Genomic DNA, 21,248 nt, shown 5'->3' with positions numbered 1-21,248 from the left:
CCAAAAAGGTGATATTGTCAACACGGGTAGCCTAGGCGACAGCTGAATGTCTCAATAAGAACTGTGGGAGTTTTAAACCAACGTTCTTACAAATTGACACAGAAAATGGAGACAAACCTTTAGTACACTTCACATACTATAGAAGAAAAAACATCTCGATATGATGTAGTCATACCATAGACCTGTAACACAGCACACACAAAACTGCTTCTGTTATATCTCCCACTTGATGTCCTACCTGACACCTCCATCCGTTGGTAGGGATGTCGTCTATGGCCGGCTGCAGGCAGAAGGTGTGGTAACCTTTGTCACACATGTCACACACCAACATCTTATCGTCCTCACCCGGGTTCCTACGCACAGGGAAAAGGAGAGAAAGTATGAATGAGACGTGTTCTTTGACATAAGACGGACAGCATCAACATGGCATTTCTTGGCTCTGTAGTCTATAGGCTCCTGTTGTGTTAAAAATGGTTGTGTCCTTATCTACAAGACTAATGTATATTGAGAAATCACACGGCAAAAGGGTCATTGTATTAGCCTAATCTGTATTTCGGAGCAGATTTCAATTTATCGCAGACTCGGTTGCTACCAGTGACTGGCCTGGTTGAGGTCAAAGGCTAGAGAAGAGTGCCACACTCACAAACCAGAGGTAAACCAAACAAAATCGGCAACACACACAGGGTCAGGTATGTGGGTGGACGGATAGGGCAGTGGAAAGCTGACTCACTTGCACGTCTGGCAGACCTTGCACTCGGGGCACTGCCAGCCGGCCCTCCTCAGCGGAGTCACAGCCATGTCCAGGCAGGCCCCGTGGTAGTGCTGCCCACAGCTGGTACAGAAGAGCTGGTCAGGGAGCTCCCCGGGGCTGTCACACAGTGCACAGATAGAGTCGTCTGGAACTAGAGGGAGGAGGGAGGGAACGGGAGAGAGAGGGGGGTAGAGAGGGAGGGGGGAGAGCAGGAGAGGGGGGAGAGGGGGAGAGAAATTGAGAAAAGGGTCACATTTCAGATGGCATCTTTTGGTTAAAGAATTAAGATTGTGAGTAGCTAATGTCTGGGCCCAGAGTTTATCCTGGTCCAGAAAAACTCAGGGTCCTACTTATGACAGCATTACTTTAAATATTTCAAGTGAAGTTTTAAATCTAATGCTGCTGGACTCACATCTGCTGATGGCCAGTTCTATGTGATCTGAACAGAGGAGGGAGAGACTCCTGATATCCTGAAAAGTCCCAGCTGCCCCCGCGCAGGGGTAATGGTACAGTCGAGCACATCCTTCAGCACAGCACTTGATGGAGGCTCCAAGGCGTTTACAGTATGCACAGTGCTAGAGAGAGGGGGGACAGAGAGGAGTCAGACAAAGAGCATGCACAGTGCTAGAGAGAGGGGAGTCAAACAGCCAGTCAATTAATCAATCAATCAATCACATGCATTTATTTTACATCAGCACAAAGCACTTTAAGTAACCTGGTCTAAACCGGGAGTCAGATTACAATTGATATAATACGATAATCCAGACCCTTACCATACCTACAGACACAATATAAAAACTAGAGGTCTACCGATTAATCGGAATGGCCGATTAATTAGGGCCGATTTCACGTTTTCATAACAATCGGTATTTTTGGCCACCGATTTGCCGTTTTCTTTTTTTTTTACACTTTTATTTACCTAGGCAAGTCAGATTAAGAACTCATTCTTATTTTCAATGACGGCCTAGGAACGAGGGTTAACTGCCTTGTTCAGGGGGGATTCGGGGATTTGTTTTTGCAACATTCTGGTTACTAGTCCAACGCTCTAACAACCTGCCTTACATTGCACTCCACGAGGAGCCTGCATGGCAGGCTGACTACCTGTTACGCGAGGGCAGCAAGAAGCCAAGGTAAGTTGCTAGCTAGCATTAAACTTATCTTATAAAAAACTATCAATCTTAACATAATCACTAGTTAACTACACATGGTTGATGATATTAATAGTTTGTCTAACGTGTCCTGCGTTGCATATTATCGATGCGGTGCCTGTTAATTTCTCATCGAATCACAGCCTACTTCGACAAACGGGTGATGATTTAACAAGCGCATTTGCGAAAAAAGCACTGTCGTTGCACCAATGTACCTAACCATAAACATCAATGCCTGTCTTTAAAATCAATATACAAGTATATATTTTTAAACCTGCATATTTAGTTAATGTTGCCTGCTAACATGAAATTGTGTCACTGGCTCGTTGCGAACTAATTTGCCAGAATTTTACGTAATTATGACATACCATTGAAGGTTGTGCAATGTAACAGGAATATTTAGACTTAGGGATGCCACCCGTTAGATGAAATACGGACCGGTTCCGTATTTCACTGAAAGAAAAAAAACGTTTTGTTTTTGAGATGATAGTTTCCGGATTCGACCTCATTAATGACCTAAGGCTCGTATTTCTGTGTGTTTATTATATTATAATTAAGTCTATGATTTGATAGAGCAGTCTGACTGAGCGGTGGTAGGCACCAGCACGTTCGTAAGCATTCATTCAGACAGCACTTTCGTGCATTTTGCCAGCAGCTCTTCGCAATGCATTGCGCTGTTTATAACTTCAAGCCTGTCAACTCCCAAGATTAGGCTGGTGTAACCGATGTGAAATGGCTAGCTAGTTAGCGGGTGCGAGCTAATAGCGTTTCAAACGTCACTCGCTCTGAGACTTGGAGTAGTTGTTCCCCTTGCTCTACATGGGTAACGCTGCTTCGAGGGTGGCTGTTGTCGATGTGTTCCTGGTTCGAGCCCAGGTAGGAGCGAGGAGAGGGATGGAAGCTATACTGTTACACTGGCAATATAAAGTGCCTATAAGAACATCCAATAGTCAAAGGTATATGAAATACAAATCGTATAGAGAAATAGACCTATAATTCCTATAATAACTATAACCTAAAACTTCTTACCTGGGAATATTGAAGACTCGTGTTAAAAGGCACCACCAGCTTTCATATGTTCCCATGTTCTGAGCAAGGCACTTAAACGTTAGCTTTTTTACATGGCACATATTGCACTTTTACTTTCTTCTCCAACACTTTGTTTTTGCATTATTTTAACCAAATTGAACATGTTTCATTATTTATTTGAGGCTAAATTGATTTTATTTATGTATTATATTAACTTAAAATAAGTGTTTATTCAGTATTTTTGCAATTGTCATTATTACAAATTTAAAAATATATAAAATAAATCGGCCGATTAATCGGCTTCGGCTTTTTTTGGGGGTCCTCCAATAATCGGTATTGGCGTTGAAAAATCATAATCGGTCGACCTAATAAAATCCCTACAACAATGGGAAACATAAAAGGACAAAGAGTTTTAAAGACCTCTAAAGTATTTTCTGTAGCAGAAAACATTGCTCATGCAAGTCTACGGTTCCCCTATCTGTACACATTTCCTTTGAAACGACCCATCCATTTTCTCAGTTCTTCTTGATCAAAAACTCCATTTAAAAACTGCTCCATTTGTCACACGATGATTAGCCCATTGATGCTTACACTTCTCTCCCGAAGTGTCATATCACATGTATTGGTCTCTTCAGACTTTCCCAGAAGTTCTTCCCCAAACACAGTCCTGCCTCCTCTCCTTCATCTGCACTCAGCTGAATGATGAGCTTCCACCATATTGTTATCACTCGTCAAGTTTTTTCTAACCAGAGCAGATGAAGGGAAGGAAACAAGGAGGGCTGATGTTTTTATTCAGTTGAGAAGGGAGCTGGTTATTTGCTGATGGGGGTGACAGACATATGGGATGCATAACAAATGGCACCCTATTCCCCATTTAGTGCACTACTTTTGATCAGTGCCCTGGTCAAAAGTAGTGTACAATATAGGGAAAAGGGTGCAATTTGGGATACAACCACCCATTCAGGGGTCGGCAACCACCCATTCAGGGGTCTGCAACCACCCATTCAGGGGTCTGTGAGCTGTGGAGCTGTGTTGGTGCTAATGCTACAGTAGACACTGTGGTAAGCCACTATGATCTATACAGCCTTCACTGTTGAATGGCGTGGCCTTTTCCTTTTCACAGCTGAGAGAGGAGAGAGCAGCACAGACAATCTTTACCAGCCTTCCTGATCATCTCTCTCTCGTGTCTCTCTCTCCTCCTTTCCCTCTCTCGCTCCACCTTCACACCCCCCCTCTCTCTTCCCTTCACTCTCGCCATTCTCTCTCTCTCCATTCTCTCCCCCTTCTCTCTCTCCTCTCCCTCTCGTTTTGTCGCTCCTCTCCCTCTCGTGTCTCTCCTCTCCCTCTCGTGTCTCTCCTCTCCCTCTTGTGTCTCTCCTCTCCCTCTCGTGTCTCTCCTCTCCCTCTCGTGTCTCTCACTCCCCCTTTCTCTCTAGCCCTCTCCCCCTTCTCCATTCTCTTTCTCCCTTCCCTCTCTCGCTCTCTCTCTCTCTCTCTCACTCCCCTCCTCTCTCTCTCCCACTCCCCTCCTCTCTCTCTCTCTCCCACTCCCCTCCTCTCTCTCTCTCTCTCCCACTCCCCTCCTCTCTCTCTCTCTCTCCCACTCCCCTCCTCTCTCTCTCTCTCTCCCACTCCCCTCCTCTCTCTCTCCCCTCCCCTCCTCTCTCTCTCCCACTCCCCTCCTCTCTCACTCTCCCCTCCTCTCTCTCCCACTCCCCTCCTCTCTCTCCCACTCCCCTCCTCTCTCTCTCCCACTCCCCTCCTCTCTCTCTCTCTCCCACTCCCCTCCTCTCTCTCTCTCTCTCCCACTCCCCTCCTCTTTCTCTCTCCCCTCCTCTCTCTCCCCTCCTCTCTCTCTCTCTCTCCCACTCCCCTCCTCTCTCTCTCTCTCTCCCACTCCCCTCCTCTCTCTCTCTCTCTCCCACTCCCCTCCTCTCTCTCTCCCACTCCCCTCCCCTCCTCTCTCTCTCCCACTCCCCTCCTCTCTCACTCTCCCCTCCTCTCTCTCCCACTCCCCTCCTCTCTCTCCCACTCCCCTCCTCTCTCTCTCCCACTCCCCTCCTCTCTCTCTCTCTCCCACTCCCCTCCTCTCTCTCTCTCTCTCCCACTCCCCTCCTCTTTCTCTCTCCCCTCCTCTCTCTCCCACTCCCCTCCTCTCTCTCCCTCCCATTCCCCTCCTCTCACTCCCCTCCCTTACTCCCGTCCCTCACTCCTCTTCTCTCCAACTCCCCTCTCCCCCTTCTCTCCCATTCCACTTACTCTCTCTTGTGCCTCTCTTCTCTCGCCTTCTCTTTCTCACACACCCATCTTTTCTCCCTCTCTCCCTCCCCCCTCCTCTCTCACTTTCTCTCTCCCATGCCCCTCTTCTCTCTCCTCTCTCCCTTCTCACTCCCTCTCCCCCTCTTCTCTCACTCCCCTCTCTCTCCCCTCCTCCCCTCCTCTCTCCCCCTCACTCCCCTCTTCTCTCCATCTCCCCTCTCCCCTTCTCTCTCCCCCTCCACTTACTCTCTCTTGTGCCTATCTTCTCTTGCCTTCTCTTTCTCACGCCCCTCTTCTCTCTCACACCCATCTTTTTCTCCCTCCCCCTCCTCCTTCTTTCTCCCTTTCACCTTCTCTCTCCCATGCCCCTCTTCTCTCTCATGCCCCTCTTCTCTCTCTCCTCTTTCTCATTCCCTCTCCCTCTCCCCCTCTTCTCTAACTCCCCTCTCCTCTCTCTCTCCCCCCTTCTCTCTCCCTTTCCACCTCTCTCACGCCCCTGTTCTCTCTCTCCCACGCCCCTGTTCTCTCTCTCACGCCCCTGTTCTCTCTCACGCCCCTGTTCTCTCTCTCTCACGCCCCTGTTCTCTCTCTCCCCCCTCCTCTCTCTCGCTCTCTCTCCCCTCCTCTCGCCCCCCCTCACTCCCCTCCTCTCTGTCCCCTCTTCTCTCCATCTCCCCTCTCTCCCCCTCCACTTACTCTCTCTCCTGCCTCTCTTCTCTCACCTTCTCTTTCTCACGCCCCTCTTCTCTCTCACACCCATCTTTTCTCCCCCCTCTTCTCTCTCCCCTCCTCTCTCTCTCTCCCTCACTCCCCTCTTCTCTCCATCTCCCCTCTCTCCCCCTCCACTTACTCTCTCTCGTGCCTCTCTTCTCTCACCTTCTCTTTCTCACGCCCCTCTTCTCTCTCACACCCATCTTTTCTCCCCCCTCTTCTCTCTCCCCTCCTCTCTCTCTCTCCCTCACTCCCCTCTTCTCTCCATCTCCCCTCTCTCCCCCTCCACTTACTCTCTCTCGTGCCTCTCTTCTCTCACCTTCTCTTTCTCACGCCCCTCTTCTCTCTCACACCCATCTTTTCTCCCCCCTCTTCTCTCTCCCCTCCTCTCTCTCTCTCCCTCACTCCCCTCTTCTCTCCATCTCCCCTCTCTCCCCCTCCACTTACTCTCTCTCGTGCCTCTCTTCTCTCACCTTCTCTTTCTCACGCCCCTCTTCTCTCTCACACCCATCTTTTTCTCCCTCTCTCTCCCCCTCCTCCTTCTTTCTCCCTTTCACCTTCTCTCTCCCATGCCCCTCTTCTCTCTCATGCCCCTCTTCTCTCTCCTCTTTCTCATTCCCAATCCCCCTGTTCACTAACTCCCCTCTTTCTCTCTTTCTCGCTCTCTCTCCCCCCTTCTCTCTCCCTTTCCTCCTCTCTCTCACGCCCCTCTTCTCTCTCTCACGCCCGGTTCTCTCTCTCACGCCCGGTTCTCTCTCTCACGCCCCGGTTCTCTCTCTCTCACGCCCCGGTTCTCTCTCTCTCACGCCCCGGTTCTCTCTCTCTCACGCCCCGGTTCTCTCTCTCTCACGCACGGGTTCTCTCTCTCTCACGCCCGGGTTCTCTCTCTCTCACGCCCCGGTTCTCTCTCTCTCACGCCCCGGTTCTCTCTCTCTCTCACGCCCCTGTTCTCTCTCTCTCTCTCACGCCCCTGTTCTCTCTCTCTCACGCCCCTGTTCTCTCTCTCTCTCTCTCTCTCTCTCTCTCACGCCCCTGTTCTCTCTCTCTCTCACGCCCCTGTTCTCTATCTCGCTCTCTCTCCCCTCCTCTCGCCCCCCCTCACTCCCCTCCTCTCTGACCCCTCTTCTCTCCATCTCCCCTTCTCTCTCCCCCTCCACTTACTCTCACTCGTGCCTCTCTTCTCTCGCCTTCTCTTTCTCACGCCCCTGTTCTCTCTCTCTCTCTCTCGCACGCCCCTGTTCCCTCTCTCTCTCACGCCCCTGTTCTCTCTCTCCCCCCTCCTCTCTCTCGCTCTCTCTCCCCTCCTCTCGCCCCCCCTCACTCCCCTCCTCTCTGTCCCCTCTTCTCTCCATCTCCCCTTCTCTCTCCCCCTCCACTTACTCTCACTCGTGCCTCTCTTCTCTCGCCTTCTCTTTCTCACGCCCCTGTTCTCTCTCTCTCTCTCTCTCTCTCTCTCTCTCTCTCTCTCGCACGCCCCTGTTCCCTCTCTCTCTCGCCCCTGTTCTCTCTCTCTCTCGCCCCTGTTCTCTCTCTCTCCCATGTTCTCTCAATTCAATTCAATTGACTTTATTGACATGGCAAGTTCATTATTACTTACATTGTCAAAGTATACATGTTGGGGGATAATTTTTTTTTATATATATTTTTTTTTAATATATATATATATATATATAATATAAATAAATGGTGGGACCAACAGCAATAATAATAGTAGTAGTGGACATGGGATTACCATTAACAACAACTACAATATTAATCTCTCTCTCTTGACCATGTTCTCTCTCTCGCCCTGTCTTCTTGCTCCTCTCCCCTTCCCCCTCTTCTCTCCCTCCACTCCCTTCTTTCTCCCTCACCATCTCGCCCCATCTTTCTCCCTCTTCTCACTCCCCTTTACCCTTCCCTCTCTCGTGCCCCTCTTCTCTCTCATGCCCCTCTTCTCTCTCTTTTCACTCTCCCCCTTCAAGCTCTCCCCTTCTCTTGCTCCTCTTCCCATCCCCTTCTCTTCTCTCCCCCTTTTCTCCCTCCACTCCCTTCTTTCTCCCTAACCCTCCCTCTCTCGCCCCTTCTCGCCCCCTCTTCTTGTTACTCTCCCCTCTCCTTGCTACTCTCCCCATCTCCCTCTCTTCTCCCTCCCTCTTCCCCTCCTCTCCCTCCCCCTTCAAGTGTTTTGTCCAAATACCGGTGGAGTCACCGAATAAAAGAATGGACGACCTGACCAGAGAGGACCATGACCAGAAGAACAGTTTGCAGTTCTCCCAGGGTCAGCTCAATTAATTTAAACAGGATAATGGAAAGATGACAACAATCTGTAAGTCATTGAGAGAGGACATCAATTCTGTGTGTGAATCCATGATAACAATGACAGAGAAATCCGTTCATATCAAGGGACAAACAAGGTGGAACATGGTTGTGGACAGGATTGCAGAATCTCCACGATACCTGGACTGAGTATGAGGAGAAACTGAGGGAAATGATCTCAGAGAAATTGAAGATACACCAAAGGAAGATTGAGGTGGAGTGTGCCAACAGAACTGGAAAACCCACCACCAGCCCAGGTGTGGTGAAGTTACTGAGGTTCAAGGACAAGGTCACTGTTCTGGAACGAGCCAAGAACTTGAAACGAACGTACAGTTGAAGTCGGAAGTTTACATACACTTAGGTTGGAGTCATTAAGTCATTTTTCAACCACTCCACAAATTTCTTGTTAACAAACTGTAGTTTTGGCAAGTCGGTTAGGACATCTACTTTGTGCATGACAAGTCATTTTTCCAACAATTGTTTACAGACAGATTATTTCACTTATAATTCACTGTATCACAATTCCAGTAGGTCAGAAGTTTACATACACTAAGTTGACTGTGCCTTTAAACAACTTGGAAAATTCCAGAAAATGATGCCATGGCTTTAGAAGCTTCTGATAGGCTAAATGACATAATTTGAGTCAATTGGAGGTGTACCTATGGATGTATTTCAAGGCCTACCTTCAAACTATGTGCCTCTTTGCTTGACATCATGGGAAAATCAAAAGAAATCAGCCAAGATCTCAGAAAAAAAATTGTAGACCTCCACAAGTCTGGTTCATCCTTGGGAGCAATTTCCAAAAGCCTGAAGGTACCACGTTCATCTGTACAAACAATGGTACGCAAGTATAAATACCATGGGACCACGCAGCCGTCATACCGCTCAGGAAGGAGACGCATTCTGTCTCCTAGACATGTACGTACTTTGGTGCGAAAAGTGCAAATCAATCCCAGAACAACAGCAAAGGATCTTCTGAAGATGCTGGAGGAAACAGGTACAAAAGTATCTATATCCACAGTAAAAACGAGTCCTATATCGACATAACCTGAAAGGCCACTCAGCAAGGAAGAAGCCACTGCTCCAAAACCGCCATAAAAAGCCAGACTACGGTTTGCAACTGCACATGGGGACAAAGATCGTACTTGGAGAAATGTCCTCTGGTCTGATGAAACAAAAATAGAACTGTATGGCCATAATGACCATCGTTATGCCTGGAGGAAAAATGGGGAAGCTTGCAAGCTGAAGAACACCATCCCAACCATGAAGTATGGGGGTGGCAGGATCATGTTGTGGTGGTGCTTTGCTGCAGGAGGGAATGGTGCACTTCACAAAATAGATGGCATCATGAGGCAGGAAAGTTATGTGGATATATTGAAGCAACATCTCAAGACATCAGTCAGGAAGTTAAAGCTTGGTTGCAAATGGGTCTTCCAAATGGATAATGACCCCAAGCATACTTCCAAAGTTGTGGCAAAATGGCTTAAGGACAACAAAGTCAAGGTATTGGAGTGGCCATCACAAAGGCCTGACCTCTATCCCATAGAATATTTGTGGGCAGAACTGAAAAAGCGTGAGTGAGCAAGGAGGCCTACAAACCTGACTCAGTTACACCAGCTCTGTCAGGAGGAATGGGCCAAAGTTCACCCAACTTATTGAGGGAAGCTTGTGGAAGGCTACCCAAAACATTTGACCCAAGTTAAACAATTTAAAGGCAATGCTACCAAATACTAATTGAGTGTATGTAAACTTCTGACCCACTGGGAATGTGATGAAAGAAATAAAAGCTGGAATAAATAATTCTCTCTACTATTATTCTGACATTTCACATTCTTAAAATAAAGTGATCCTAACTGACCTAAGACAGGGAATTTTTACTAGGATTAAATGTCAGGAATTGTGAAGTTGTGAGTTTAAATGTATTTGGCTAAGGTGTATGTAAACTTCTGACTTCAACTGTATATCTTCCTCAACAAGGACTATCCTGAAGCTGTGCGCCAGAAGAGGAAAGAACTTATCCCAGCCATGAAAGCTGCCAGAGCGTGTGGGGACATTGCTTACATTCGCTATGACAGGCTCATTGTCCACCCTCCCTCCTAAAATCCTGGTCGGGATGAGAGCCAAGCCTATGGGTTCGTAGCTTCAACCCCACAGCACGCACGCACGCACGTCTATCTCTGATAAGCTACCCAGGAAAGGGCTGAAAATAGCCCATATTAATATATGTAGCCTATATATAGCCTTAGAAATTAGGTTCATGAAATCAATAACTTGCTGCATCAGATAACATTCACATATTAGCCATTTTTGAGACTCACTAAGACAATTCATTTGATGATACTGCAGAAGCAATACAAGGATTTGTTAGATATTACTGCATGGTCGGAACTAGAAGCACAAGCATTTTGCTACACTCGCATTAACATCTGCTAACCATGTGTATGTGACCAATAAAATTTGATATAACACCTATAGAAGAGACAGAAATGCTTATGGGGGAGGTGTTGCTGTATATATTCAGAGCCATATCCCTGTAATGCTGAGAGAAGAGCTTATGTCAAGTGTTACCGAAGTGTTGTGGTTTCAGGTTCACTTGTCAAATCTAAAAGCCTTTTCTTTTGGGATGTTGATATATACACTACCGGTCAAAAGTTTGGACACACCTACTCATTCAAGGGTTTTCCTTTCTTTTTACTATATTCTACATTGTACTTTAACAGTGAAGACATCAAAACTATGAAATATCACATATGGAATAATGTAGTACCCCCCAAAAATTTCAACAAATCAAAATATATTTTATATGGAAGATTCTTCAAATAGCCACCCTTTGCCTTGACGACAGCTTTGCACACTGTTGGCATTCTCTCAACCAGCTTCATGAGGTAGTTACCTGGAATGCATTTCAATTAACGAGTGTGCTTTCTTAAAAGTTAATTTGTGGAATTTCTTGCTTTCTTAATGTGTTTGAGCCAATCAGTTGTGTTGCGACAAGGTGGTGGTGGGGGTATACAGAAGATAGCCTTATTGTGGGAACTGCTTCAAATGTAGCCATATATTTTCCATATGTGGGAACTGCTTCAGGACTGTTGGAAAATCATTCCAGGTGAAGCTGGTTGAGAGAATACCAACCGTGTGCAAAGCTGTCATCAAGGAAAATAGGGTGGCTATTTGAAGAATCTCAAATGTAAAATATATTTAGATTTGTTGAACACTTTTTTGGTTACTACAAGATTCCATATGTGTTATTTCATAGTTTTGATGTCTTCACTATTATTCTACAAAGTAGAAAATAGCAAAAATAAAGCAATGTGTTCTAAAACTTTTGACCGGTAGTGTAGGCCACCAAGTAATAAAAGTCCATATCTAAATAATGTGTGAGAAATGCTTGACAGTGTATGTGATGTAAAAAGAGAGGTCTACTTTCTTGGGGACCTGAATCTTGACTGGTTTTCATCAAGCTGTCCGCTCAAGAGGAAGCTTCTCACTGTAACCAGTGCCTGTAATCTGGTTCAGGTTATTAATCAACCTACTACCAGGGTGTTTACAAACACTACAGGTACAAGATCATCCATGTATCGATCACATCTTTACTAATACTGTTGAACTTTGTTCTAAAGCTGTATCCGTACCCATTGGATGCAGTGATCACAATATAGTGGCTATATCCCGGAAAGCAAAAGTTCCAACAGCTGGGCCTAAAATAGTGTATAAGAGATCATACAAAAGATTTTGCTGTGACTCTTACATGGATGATGATAAAAATGTGTGTTGGTCTGATGTGATTAATAAGGAGCATCCAGACGCTGCGCTTGATGAATTTATGAAATTGCTTCTTCCAATTATTGATAAACATGTACCTGTTAAGAAACTGACAGTTAAGGCGCCATGGATTGATGAGGAATTGAAAAACTGAATTGTTGAAAGAGATGGGGCAAAAGGATTGGAAAAATGATGCAACTAAACTCAACAAAAAGAAGAAACTGTATTATGAAGCCAAGGTCAATGATATAAAGAATGATGGAACAAAAACTTGAATACTTGAACTGAAATTATGGGCAGAAAGATAAATTCCATCGAATCAGATGGCTTATTTATCACAAAACAATTTGATGTTGCCAATTATTTTAATGATTACTTCATTGGCAAAGTGGGCAAACTTCAGCAGGAAATGCCAACAACGAACAGAGAGCCATCGTACTCATGCATAAAAAAACAAATAATGAAAGAAAAGCATTGCACGTTTGAATTTTGTAGAATTAGTGTGGGAGAGGTGGGGAAATTATTGTTATCGATCAATATTGACAAACCTCCTGGCATTGACAACTTAGATGGAAAGCTACTGAGGATGGTAGCTGACTATAGCCACTCCTATCTGTCATATCTTTAATCTGAGCCTAGAGAAAAGTATTTTTCCTCAGGCCTGGAGGGAAGCCAAAGTCATTCCACTGTCCAGGAGTGGTAAAGCGGCCTTTACTGGTTCTAACAGCAGACCTGTAAGCTTGCTGCCAGCTCTTAGCAAACTGTTGGGAAAAATTGTATTTGACCAAATACAATGCTATTTCTCTGTAAACAAATTAATAACAGACTTTCAGCATGCTTATAGAGAAGGGCACTCAACATGTACTGCACTGACACAAATGACTGATGATTTGGTTGAAAGATATCAATAATAAGAAGATTGTGGCAGATGTACTGTTAAATTTCAGTGTATGTGTTACGGCTTTTCAACCTCTGCCATATTTTGGATTCAGAGCTATCTATCTAATAGAACTCAAAGGGTTTTCTTTAATGGAAGTTTCTCTAATGTAAAACATGTAAAGTGTGGTGTACCGGAGGGCAGCTCTCTAGGCCCTAGTCTTTTCTTTTTACCAATGACCTGCCACTGGCATTAGACAAAGCATGTGTGTCCACGTATGCTGATTATTCAACCATATACGCATAAGCAACCACTGCTAATGAAGTCACTGAAACCCTTAAAGACTTGCTTTTTGCAGTGACACCACACTGCAGGCTCTAGTTTTGTCTAATCTTGATTCTTGTCCAGTCGTGTGGTCGAGTGCTGCAAAGAAAGACTTAGTTAAACTGCAGCTGGCCCAGAACAGAGCGGCATGTCTTGCTCTTCATTGTAATCAGAGGGCTGATATAAATACTATGCATGCCAGTCTCTCTTGGCTAAGAGTTGAGGAGAGACTGACTGCATCACTTCTTAATTTTATAAGAAACATTAATGTGTTGACAATCCGAAATTGTTTGCATAATCAGCTTACACACAGCTCTGAGACACACACTTACCCCACCAGACATGCCACCAGGGGTCTTTTCACAGTCCCCAAATCCAGAACAAATTCAAGAAAGCATACAGTATTATATAGAGCAATTATTGCATGGAACTCCGTTCCATCTCATATTGCTCAAATGAACAGCAAACCTGAACAGCAAACCTAAAAAAACAGATAAAGCAACACCTAACAGCACAACACCTCTCCACTATTTGACCTAGATAGTTTGTGTGTATGTACTGATATGTAGGCACGTATGCCTTGTTTTCAATTGATGTAGTTCTGTCCTTGAGATGTCTATTAATGTTCTGTATTATGTCATGTTTTGTGTGGACCCCAGGAAGAGTTGCTGCTGCTTTTGCAACAGCTAAATGGGATCCTAAAAAATACCAAATACCAACTGTCCCAGAGTCTATTTGGAATAGGCCATTTCTTTCTCGCATAGAATGACAAGCTGACCAATAGAATAGGTACACTTTTCTACTATGCGGGATAGAAGATTGACATAGACTAGTGATTTTGCTTTTCATTACTCATCTTGTTGGATGAGGAAACGTAAATGTGGACAGTTATTCTAGCATCTTCAAATTCGCATCGAATTCGGAAAGAAGGACACACACCTTTGCAATCTAAATTTGATTTCTGACATTCTGAGCACGTGGGTGGATGCCCTAACTAGGTTACACAGCCAACGCATTACATATGGGTCTGGTCAATTTCTCAAATGTCCGGTAAATTAAAATGCTGCTGGTCAAATGACCGCGGCCACATTTTGCTAACGGAAACCCTTATATATAGACACAGTTAAATCATATTCTCTATAGAGTGTATAATCCCATTTACTTAATAGACGTTTTATCATGAGAGGACTGTGGGCTGCTCACCTCTGTGCTCCCTGAGTCGATGGCTATGTCCACGTTGAGCAGTGATTGTCCCTCGCCTTCGCACACGCCCTGCGACCACAACGCACAACAGTGATGCGCCAAGCACTGCCCCGACTCCTCAAAGAGAGACTGGACGTCCACATCTCCTGGGAGGCCCACGTGAGCCAGCTCATCCCACAACCTGCTGCCCTTGTCTGGGTCTGGTAACTCCCCATGGCTCTCAGCTCCACTGGAAGAGAGATGAAGAGGGAGAGATGAGTTAAAATAACTGGAGATGAGGCGGAGGTAGAAAGAGTTGAAAAAGCAAAGTGAGGCAAGCTGGGCAGGAAAGAAGAGAGGGATAGAAAACTGTGGGGGAAAAAAGTGGAAAAGAAGATGTGATGCAAAGCATAAATGAGAAGAAATAAGGCAGAAAAGAGAGGAGAGATAGGATGAGTAGAAAATGTTAGAGAGCAGAGAAGGGAGAGAGCAGTAGAGGAGGAGGAGGGGGTGAAAGGGGGTCGTGACACACAAGAGGCTGGCTGTTCTGTCTCATAAAATCTGCTGAAAAGGAAACGGTTCACAGAGTCCCTGCTCTAGTGAGTTGCCGTGCATGCGGAAAATATGGCAAGAGGGAATTAGCATTTAAAAGAACTAGTTGGATTCAGTAAACAGTAAACACACAAACAGACAGAACTGAGAGACTGAGGGCTAGGATGAGGATGAAGAAGTTATAATGATATTCACTGTATAATGCCTTGTCATTGTTATGGCCCTCCTGACCGGAGCTTACATATTGTGCAAAATAGGCTAGTATTCAATTCCATCCTCTATCCTTTTTGTTGAAATTTCCTTCTCCTCCTCTTCAACCTCCGTCCTCTTCCTTTTCCCACCCTCTCTCTCTCTCTCTCTCTCTCTCTCTGTGGCACAGTCTAGCCTAGAGACCCAACCAATCACACTGCTCCAACAACAATGCCTGGCTGGCGTTGGATCGCTGCCAGGGGTGTTGCGGTGGGTGTGTGTATATGTACGCTCTGCTCTCTGTGCACATTACGTCACAGGGACCCCAGGGAGACACACTATTGGCTCCAAAGAACCCAAACAAATTAGACAGCTGTCCGAAACACGTCCAGGGAGGGTCCTTTGTTGGCACAGTCCACAGTGCGCGCACGCACACACACACACACACGCACACACACACACGCACACACACACACACACACACACACACACACACACACACACACACACACACACACACACACACACACACACACACACACGTTAGTCTTACTCTACATGGCATAGTAGGACCATTGGGGACCCCAGCAGGCGGAAAAGGCTTGCCAAGGGGGAGCAGAGCGGCGCTAATTTAGCTTTCAAGAGCAGAGTGCTAACATGACCTGCTAAATCAGAGTATGGTCATCCATTAAGGCCTGTGAGGAGAGTGAATGCACAGGCCTCTCTGCCCTGCGTGTGGACCGTTGATTTAATTTGCGAGGGAAAGGGTGCTAATTTAGCCCTGGAACGTTCAGAGTTAATGTCTGGAACCCTCTCAGATAATAGATCACATTAGCACAATGTGAGGCAAGAGGTGAGGTGTGGTTCTCAAGCATTCATATACGCACTCAGAACCTTCCTCTGACAGAGGAGAGGATGAAATAGTACACAAAGCACATACACTCCACACATATGCAATACATTAGCAGACACTCAGACATCAACTCTGAGATTACAGAGTTCAGCTGACAGCTGAAACCATCCACTATGATGACATGTTACACACACCACTTTGTTTGCTGCTGTTTTTGTGTCCCTTTGTTTTGATGTTTCTGTGTCATGTTGCTCACTCCCTGTCCAGGCGTCTGTATCGGACAGGGCGCCTGTATCGGACAGGGCGCCTGTATCGGACAAGGCGCCTGTATCGGACAAGGCGTCTGTATCGGACAAGGCGCCTGTATCGGACAAGGCGCCTGTATCGGACAAGGCGCCTGTATCGGTAAGGCGTCTATATGGACAGGTAAGGCTGGCCAAATAAACAGCCTGTGACATCAAAACAGCAGAGAGCCCAGCTCTCATTCCATACAGCTCATTAACCGGTTACAGAGAACATCACAGATTTCACCGTCCCTGCTCGCCCAGACCGGACCAGGCTAGCTCTGCCAGCCAAACCCTTTCAGACACCCGCGCGTCATCCTGCCAGCCGGGCCTACTTACTTCTGTGTGCCCCTCTGTCCTGAGCTGGCATCTCCGGCTGCGTCGCTGGGCTGAGTGGTTCTGTCAACACCGCTGTCATCTCTGCCGTATCCTTTGCTGGCCTTGCTGTGGTCGTTGGCCTGGCCTCCTCCTCCTCCTCCTGTCGCATTGCGCTCGTGTCCAGGCGAGGAGTCGAACACTCGGAGATCCCCCTGACCCAGCAGACTGCGGCCGCCACAGTAACAGAAGGCACAGAGCTGCTCACTGAGAGAGGGAGAGAGGGACTGTCAGTTAATTATATATACCCAGTGGGACATTCAGCCATGCATCATGGTCAGTGGCTGGCCGGGAATTACTTCTCTCGGTTTGGTATGGCACGGTCAGGCGCGAGCCAAGCAAGAGTGCACACACATCTATATTTGTGTTGCAATTCCAAACAGTATTCCTTTCTTACAACAAACATCTGTGGGAATTGGAAGTTACACATAGTACGGGCCTTTGATACACATCTACTCAATCAATAGATTAAGCAACATCCATCCAAAACAGAGGACCTCGAGCCGCTATAGAGAGAGCGGCCGACAGGCTGTGAGTGAAGGAAAGTAAAGCAGGCCAGGCAGATCAGACCAGAGCAGGTTGTAAATATTTATCAGGTTGGTTTCTGAGGGAGGAGATGGGTTTGTTAATAAAATCCCTGGAGAGATGCTGCCTGCCTAACTGGTCGGTCCGCCCGCCCGCCCCTCTATCCTCCATCACCAGCATCGACAATGCAGTCAGTCTGAAAGATTGATTACAACCTTTAACAGAGTGGCACCTATGACGGGGGGGGGGGATGTTCCTACTCCCGGCTGATAACTCAATGTTCTGACACACCAGAGATGCACCCGTACATGTGTGTATTTGTCCATAACTGACAATATGCATGCAAGCTGTGGTGTCTACATACTGAATGTGTACTGATGAAGACAGATGGATACATACACTATATATACACAAAAGTATGTGGACACCCCTTCAGCTATCTCAGCCACAGCTGTTGATGACAGGTGCATAAAATTCAGCACACCGCCATGCAATCTCCATAGACAAACATTGGCAGTAGAATGGCCTTACTGAAGAACTCAGTGACTTTCAACGTGGCACCGTCATAGGATGCCACCCTTCCAACCAGTCAGTTGATTAAATTTCTGCCCTGCTAGAACTGCCCTGGTACACTATAAGTGAAGTGGAAACGTCTAGGAGCAACAACGGCTCAGCCCCAAAGTAGCTCACAGAATGAGACTGCCGAGTGCGTAAAAATGGTCTGTCCTTGGTTGCAACACTCACTACAGTGATCCAAACTGCCTCTGGAAGCAAGGTCAGCACAAGAACTGATCGTCGTCAGCTTCATGAAATGGGTTTCCATGGCCGAGCAGCCGCACACAAGCCTAAGATCAGGATGTGCAATGTTAAGCTCGCCGCCATTGGACTCTGGAGCAGTGAAACGCGTTCTCTGGATTGATGAATCACGCTGTACCACCCATCTGGTAGTTCGACGGACAAATCTGGGTTTGGTGGGTGCCCAGAGAATGCTACCTGCCCGAATGCATAGCGCCAACTGTAAAGTTTGGTGGAGGAGAAATAATGGTCTGGGGCTGCTATTCATGGTTAGGCCCCTTAGTTACAGTGAGGGGAAATCTTAACGCTACAGCATACAATGACATTCTAGACGATTCTGTGCTTCCAACTTTGTCGCAACAGTTTGGAGAAGGCCCTTTCCTGTTTCACCATGTCAACACCCCCTGTGCACAAAGCAAGGTACAGAAATGGTTTGTCGAGATCGGTGTGGAAGAACTTGACTGGCCTGAACAGAACCCTGACCTCAACTCCATCAAACCTTTGGAATTAATTGGAACACTGACTGTGAGCCAGGTCTAATCACCCAACATCACTGCCCGACCTCACTAATGCTCTTGTGGCAGGATGGAAGCAAGTCCCCGCAGCAATGTTCCAACATCTAGTGGAAAGTCTTCCCAGGAGTGGAGGCTGTAATAACAGCAAAGGGGGGGACCAACTCCATATACAGTGCATTCGGTAAGTATTCTGACCCCTTGACTTTTTCCACATTTTGTTACGTTACAGCCTTATTCTAAAATGGATTTTTTTTTAAATATCATCTACACACAACACCCCATAATTATTTTACTTTTAGATGTGTGTATGGTTGTGAATTGTTAGATACTACTGCACTGTTGGAGCTAGGAACACAAGCATTTCACTACACCAGCAATAATATCTGCTAAATATGTATATGTGACCAATAAAATTAGATTTGATTTCCTAATGACAACGCAAAAACTGCTTTTTTTTTTTTTTAAATTGAAAATGTATCAAAAAAGAAAAACTGAAATATCAAGTGTTCAGCGCTCTGGAGCAGGTTTTCATCAAGGATCGCTTTGTCCTTTGCATTGTTCATCTCTCCCTCGATCCTTACTAGTCTCCTAGTCCCTGCCACTAAAACATATTCCCACAGCATGATGCTGCCACCACCATGCTTCACCGTAGGGGTGGTGCCAGGTTTCCTCCAGACTTGACGCTTGGCATTCAGGCCAAAGAGTTCAATCTTGGTTTCATCAGACCACAGAATCTTGTTTCTCATGGTCTGAAAGTCCTTTAGGTGCATTTTGGCAAACTCCAAGCGGGCTGTCATGTGCCTTTTACTGAGGAGTGGCTTCCGTCTGGCCACTCTACCATAAAGGCCTGATTGGTGGAGTGCTGCAGAGATGGTTGTCCTTCTGGAAGGTTCTCCCATCTCTACAGAGGAACTCTGGTGCTCTATTATCGGGTTCTTGGTCACCTCCCTGACCAAGGCCATTCTCCCTTGATGAATCAGTTTGGCCGGGCGGCAAGCTCTAGGAAAAGTCTTGGTGGTTCCAAACCTCTTCAGTTTGAGAATGATGGAGGCCACTGTGTTCTTGAGGACCTTCAATGCTGCAGAATTGTTTTGGTACTCTTCCCCAGATATGTGCCTCGACACAATCCTCTCGTCTCGGAGCTCTGCGGACAATTCCTTCAACCTCATGGCTTGGTTTTTGCTCTGACATGCACTGTCAACTGTGGGACCATATATAGACAGGTGTGTGCCTTTCCAAATCCTGTCCAATCAATTGAATTTACCACAGGTGGACTCCAATCAAGTTGTAGAAACATCTCAAGGATGATTAATGGAAACAGGATGCACTTGAGCTCAATTCCGAGTCTCATAGCAAAGGGTCTGAATACTTATGTAAATACGGTAATTCTGTTTTTCATTTGTAATAGAATTTGCAAAAATGTCTAAAAACCTGTTTTCGCTTTGTCATTAAGGGTTATTGTGTGTAGATTGATGAGGGGAAAAAAATATTTTATAAATTTAAGAATAAAATCTGTAAAAGGTGAAGGGGTCTGAATACTTTCAGAATCCACTAATTGCCCATGATTTTGGAATGAGATGTTCGACGAGCAGGTGTCCACATACACTACATGACCAAAAGTATCACATTAATAAACATACACAGTACATAAACACAGATCCCCCCCCCCCATAGCCATGACTTGCTGTGATGGAACTCTCAGACTTACCTGCTTTTAACTCCTCTGTTGGTGATAGGACCAGAAAGCTCAGCTGCTTCACCAGTCTGAGGGCTCTGGACCTGGGGAGAAGAGGGCTTCTCTTCCCCCTCCCCTGGTCCTTCAGTGGCCCCCACCTCCACACTCTCCACCGGCTGCTGGGCTGGTGTATCTGATGGTGGATGGAGACACAAGGGACAGGGTTTAGGGTCAGAGAAACATGAATATCTACGCATAGAATCTCACCAGTATGTTTCCATATAATCCTACCAGTCATGTATATTTGTGTCAATGGTTGACATGACATTTCAAACCATGCCCTGAAGTAATCACCCATCTACCAAAAGTGATTGAGAATAAGGCCATGAACCCTCTGACTGAAACCGTTGACTGGTCTTGACTTTTCTTCCATGCAGTTTACTCCAGGTCAGAAACATAAACACACCCTTTGTTAGAGAAAGAGATGGATGGTGTGAATTTGGAGACCATATGCTAGAGCACCGATTGCTGTAAACCCAAGGGAAGCCCAGAGGCAGGCTGCCTGTCATATACGACAACAACACCGTCGACAGAACCACCAATGACACACATCAGACAAACAGAGCAGAGTGTTATTATAAACCTGAAAACACTGTCGTGGCTATTGGCCTCTGGAATAGCATTTTATACAGAGACTTTGAACATTGGCCTATAATTGGATGTCTGACCAGTAACCTCGGAGTGGTATGGGTTTGTGATCTGTGGTTGGCCTGCTTTGGTAGTTACATTCCATCTATTGGTGGTTTGTTATTTTGATGAGCATTTAGCTAGCGTGTTACTACAATTTGGGGTTAAATTAAGCAATTTAGTCCCAATGCCAAGGGTCAAAGGTCTTCTCCAAGGTACATGCACTACCGGTCAAAAGTTTTAGATCATCTACTCATTCAAGGGTTTTTAATTATTTTTACTATTTGACAACAACAACAAAAAAGTGTTAAACAAATCAAATATATTTTATTTTTGAGATTCTTCAAAATAGCCACCCTTTGGCTTGATGATAGCTTTGCACACTGTTGGCATTCTCTCAACCAGCTTCATGAGGTAGACACCTGGAATGCGTTTCAATTAACAGGTGGGCCTTGAT

At 46.0% G+C, this 21,248-nt stretch overlaps 1 protein-coding gene across 5 annotated transcripts in view; it reads right to left on the bottom strand.

The window, feature by feature from the left end:
- Positions 1-21,248, bottom strand: part of LOC106569192 (histone-lysine N-methyltransferase 2C) — a 137,507-nt gene that overhangs the window by 73,265 nt on the left and 42,994 nt on the right. For all 5 annotated transcript variants that reach the window (XM_014140291.3, XM_014140290.3, XM_014140292.3 and 2 more), the window contains exons 4-9: positions 20,138-20,297; positions 16,559-16,801; positions 14,363-14,591; positions 1,164-1,326; positions 731-902; positions 239-353 (exon numbers count right to left, since the gene is read on the bottom strand). In XM_014140291.3, the coding sequence (XP_013995766.3) occupies positions 239-353; positions 731-902; positions 1,164-1,326; positions 14,363-14,591; positions 16,559-16,801; positions 20,138-20,297 (1,082 nt within the window). The remainder of the gene's footprint in view (positions 1-238; positions 354-730; positions 903-1,163; positions 1,327-14,362; positions 14,592-16,558; positions 16,802-20,137; positions 20,298-21,248) is intronic.

This window comes from Salmo salar, chromosome 14, assembly GCF_965601325.2.
Source record: "Salmo salar chromosome 14, fSalSal1, whole genome shotgun sequence".
NCBI lineage: Eukaryota > Metazoa > Chordata > Actinopteri > Salmoniformes > Salmonidae > Salmo > Salmo salar.
Note: the sequence above shows the minus strand (reverse complement) of the source record. Positions and strands in the feature narration are given on the sequence as shown.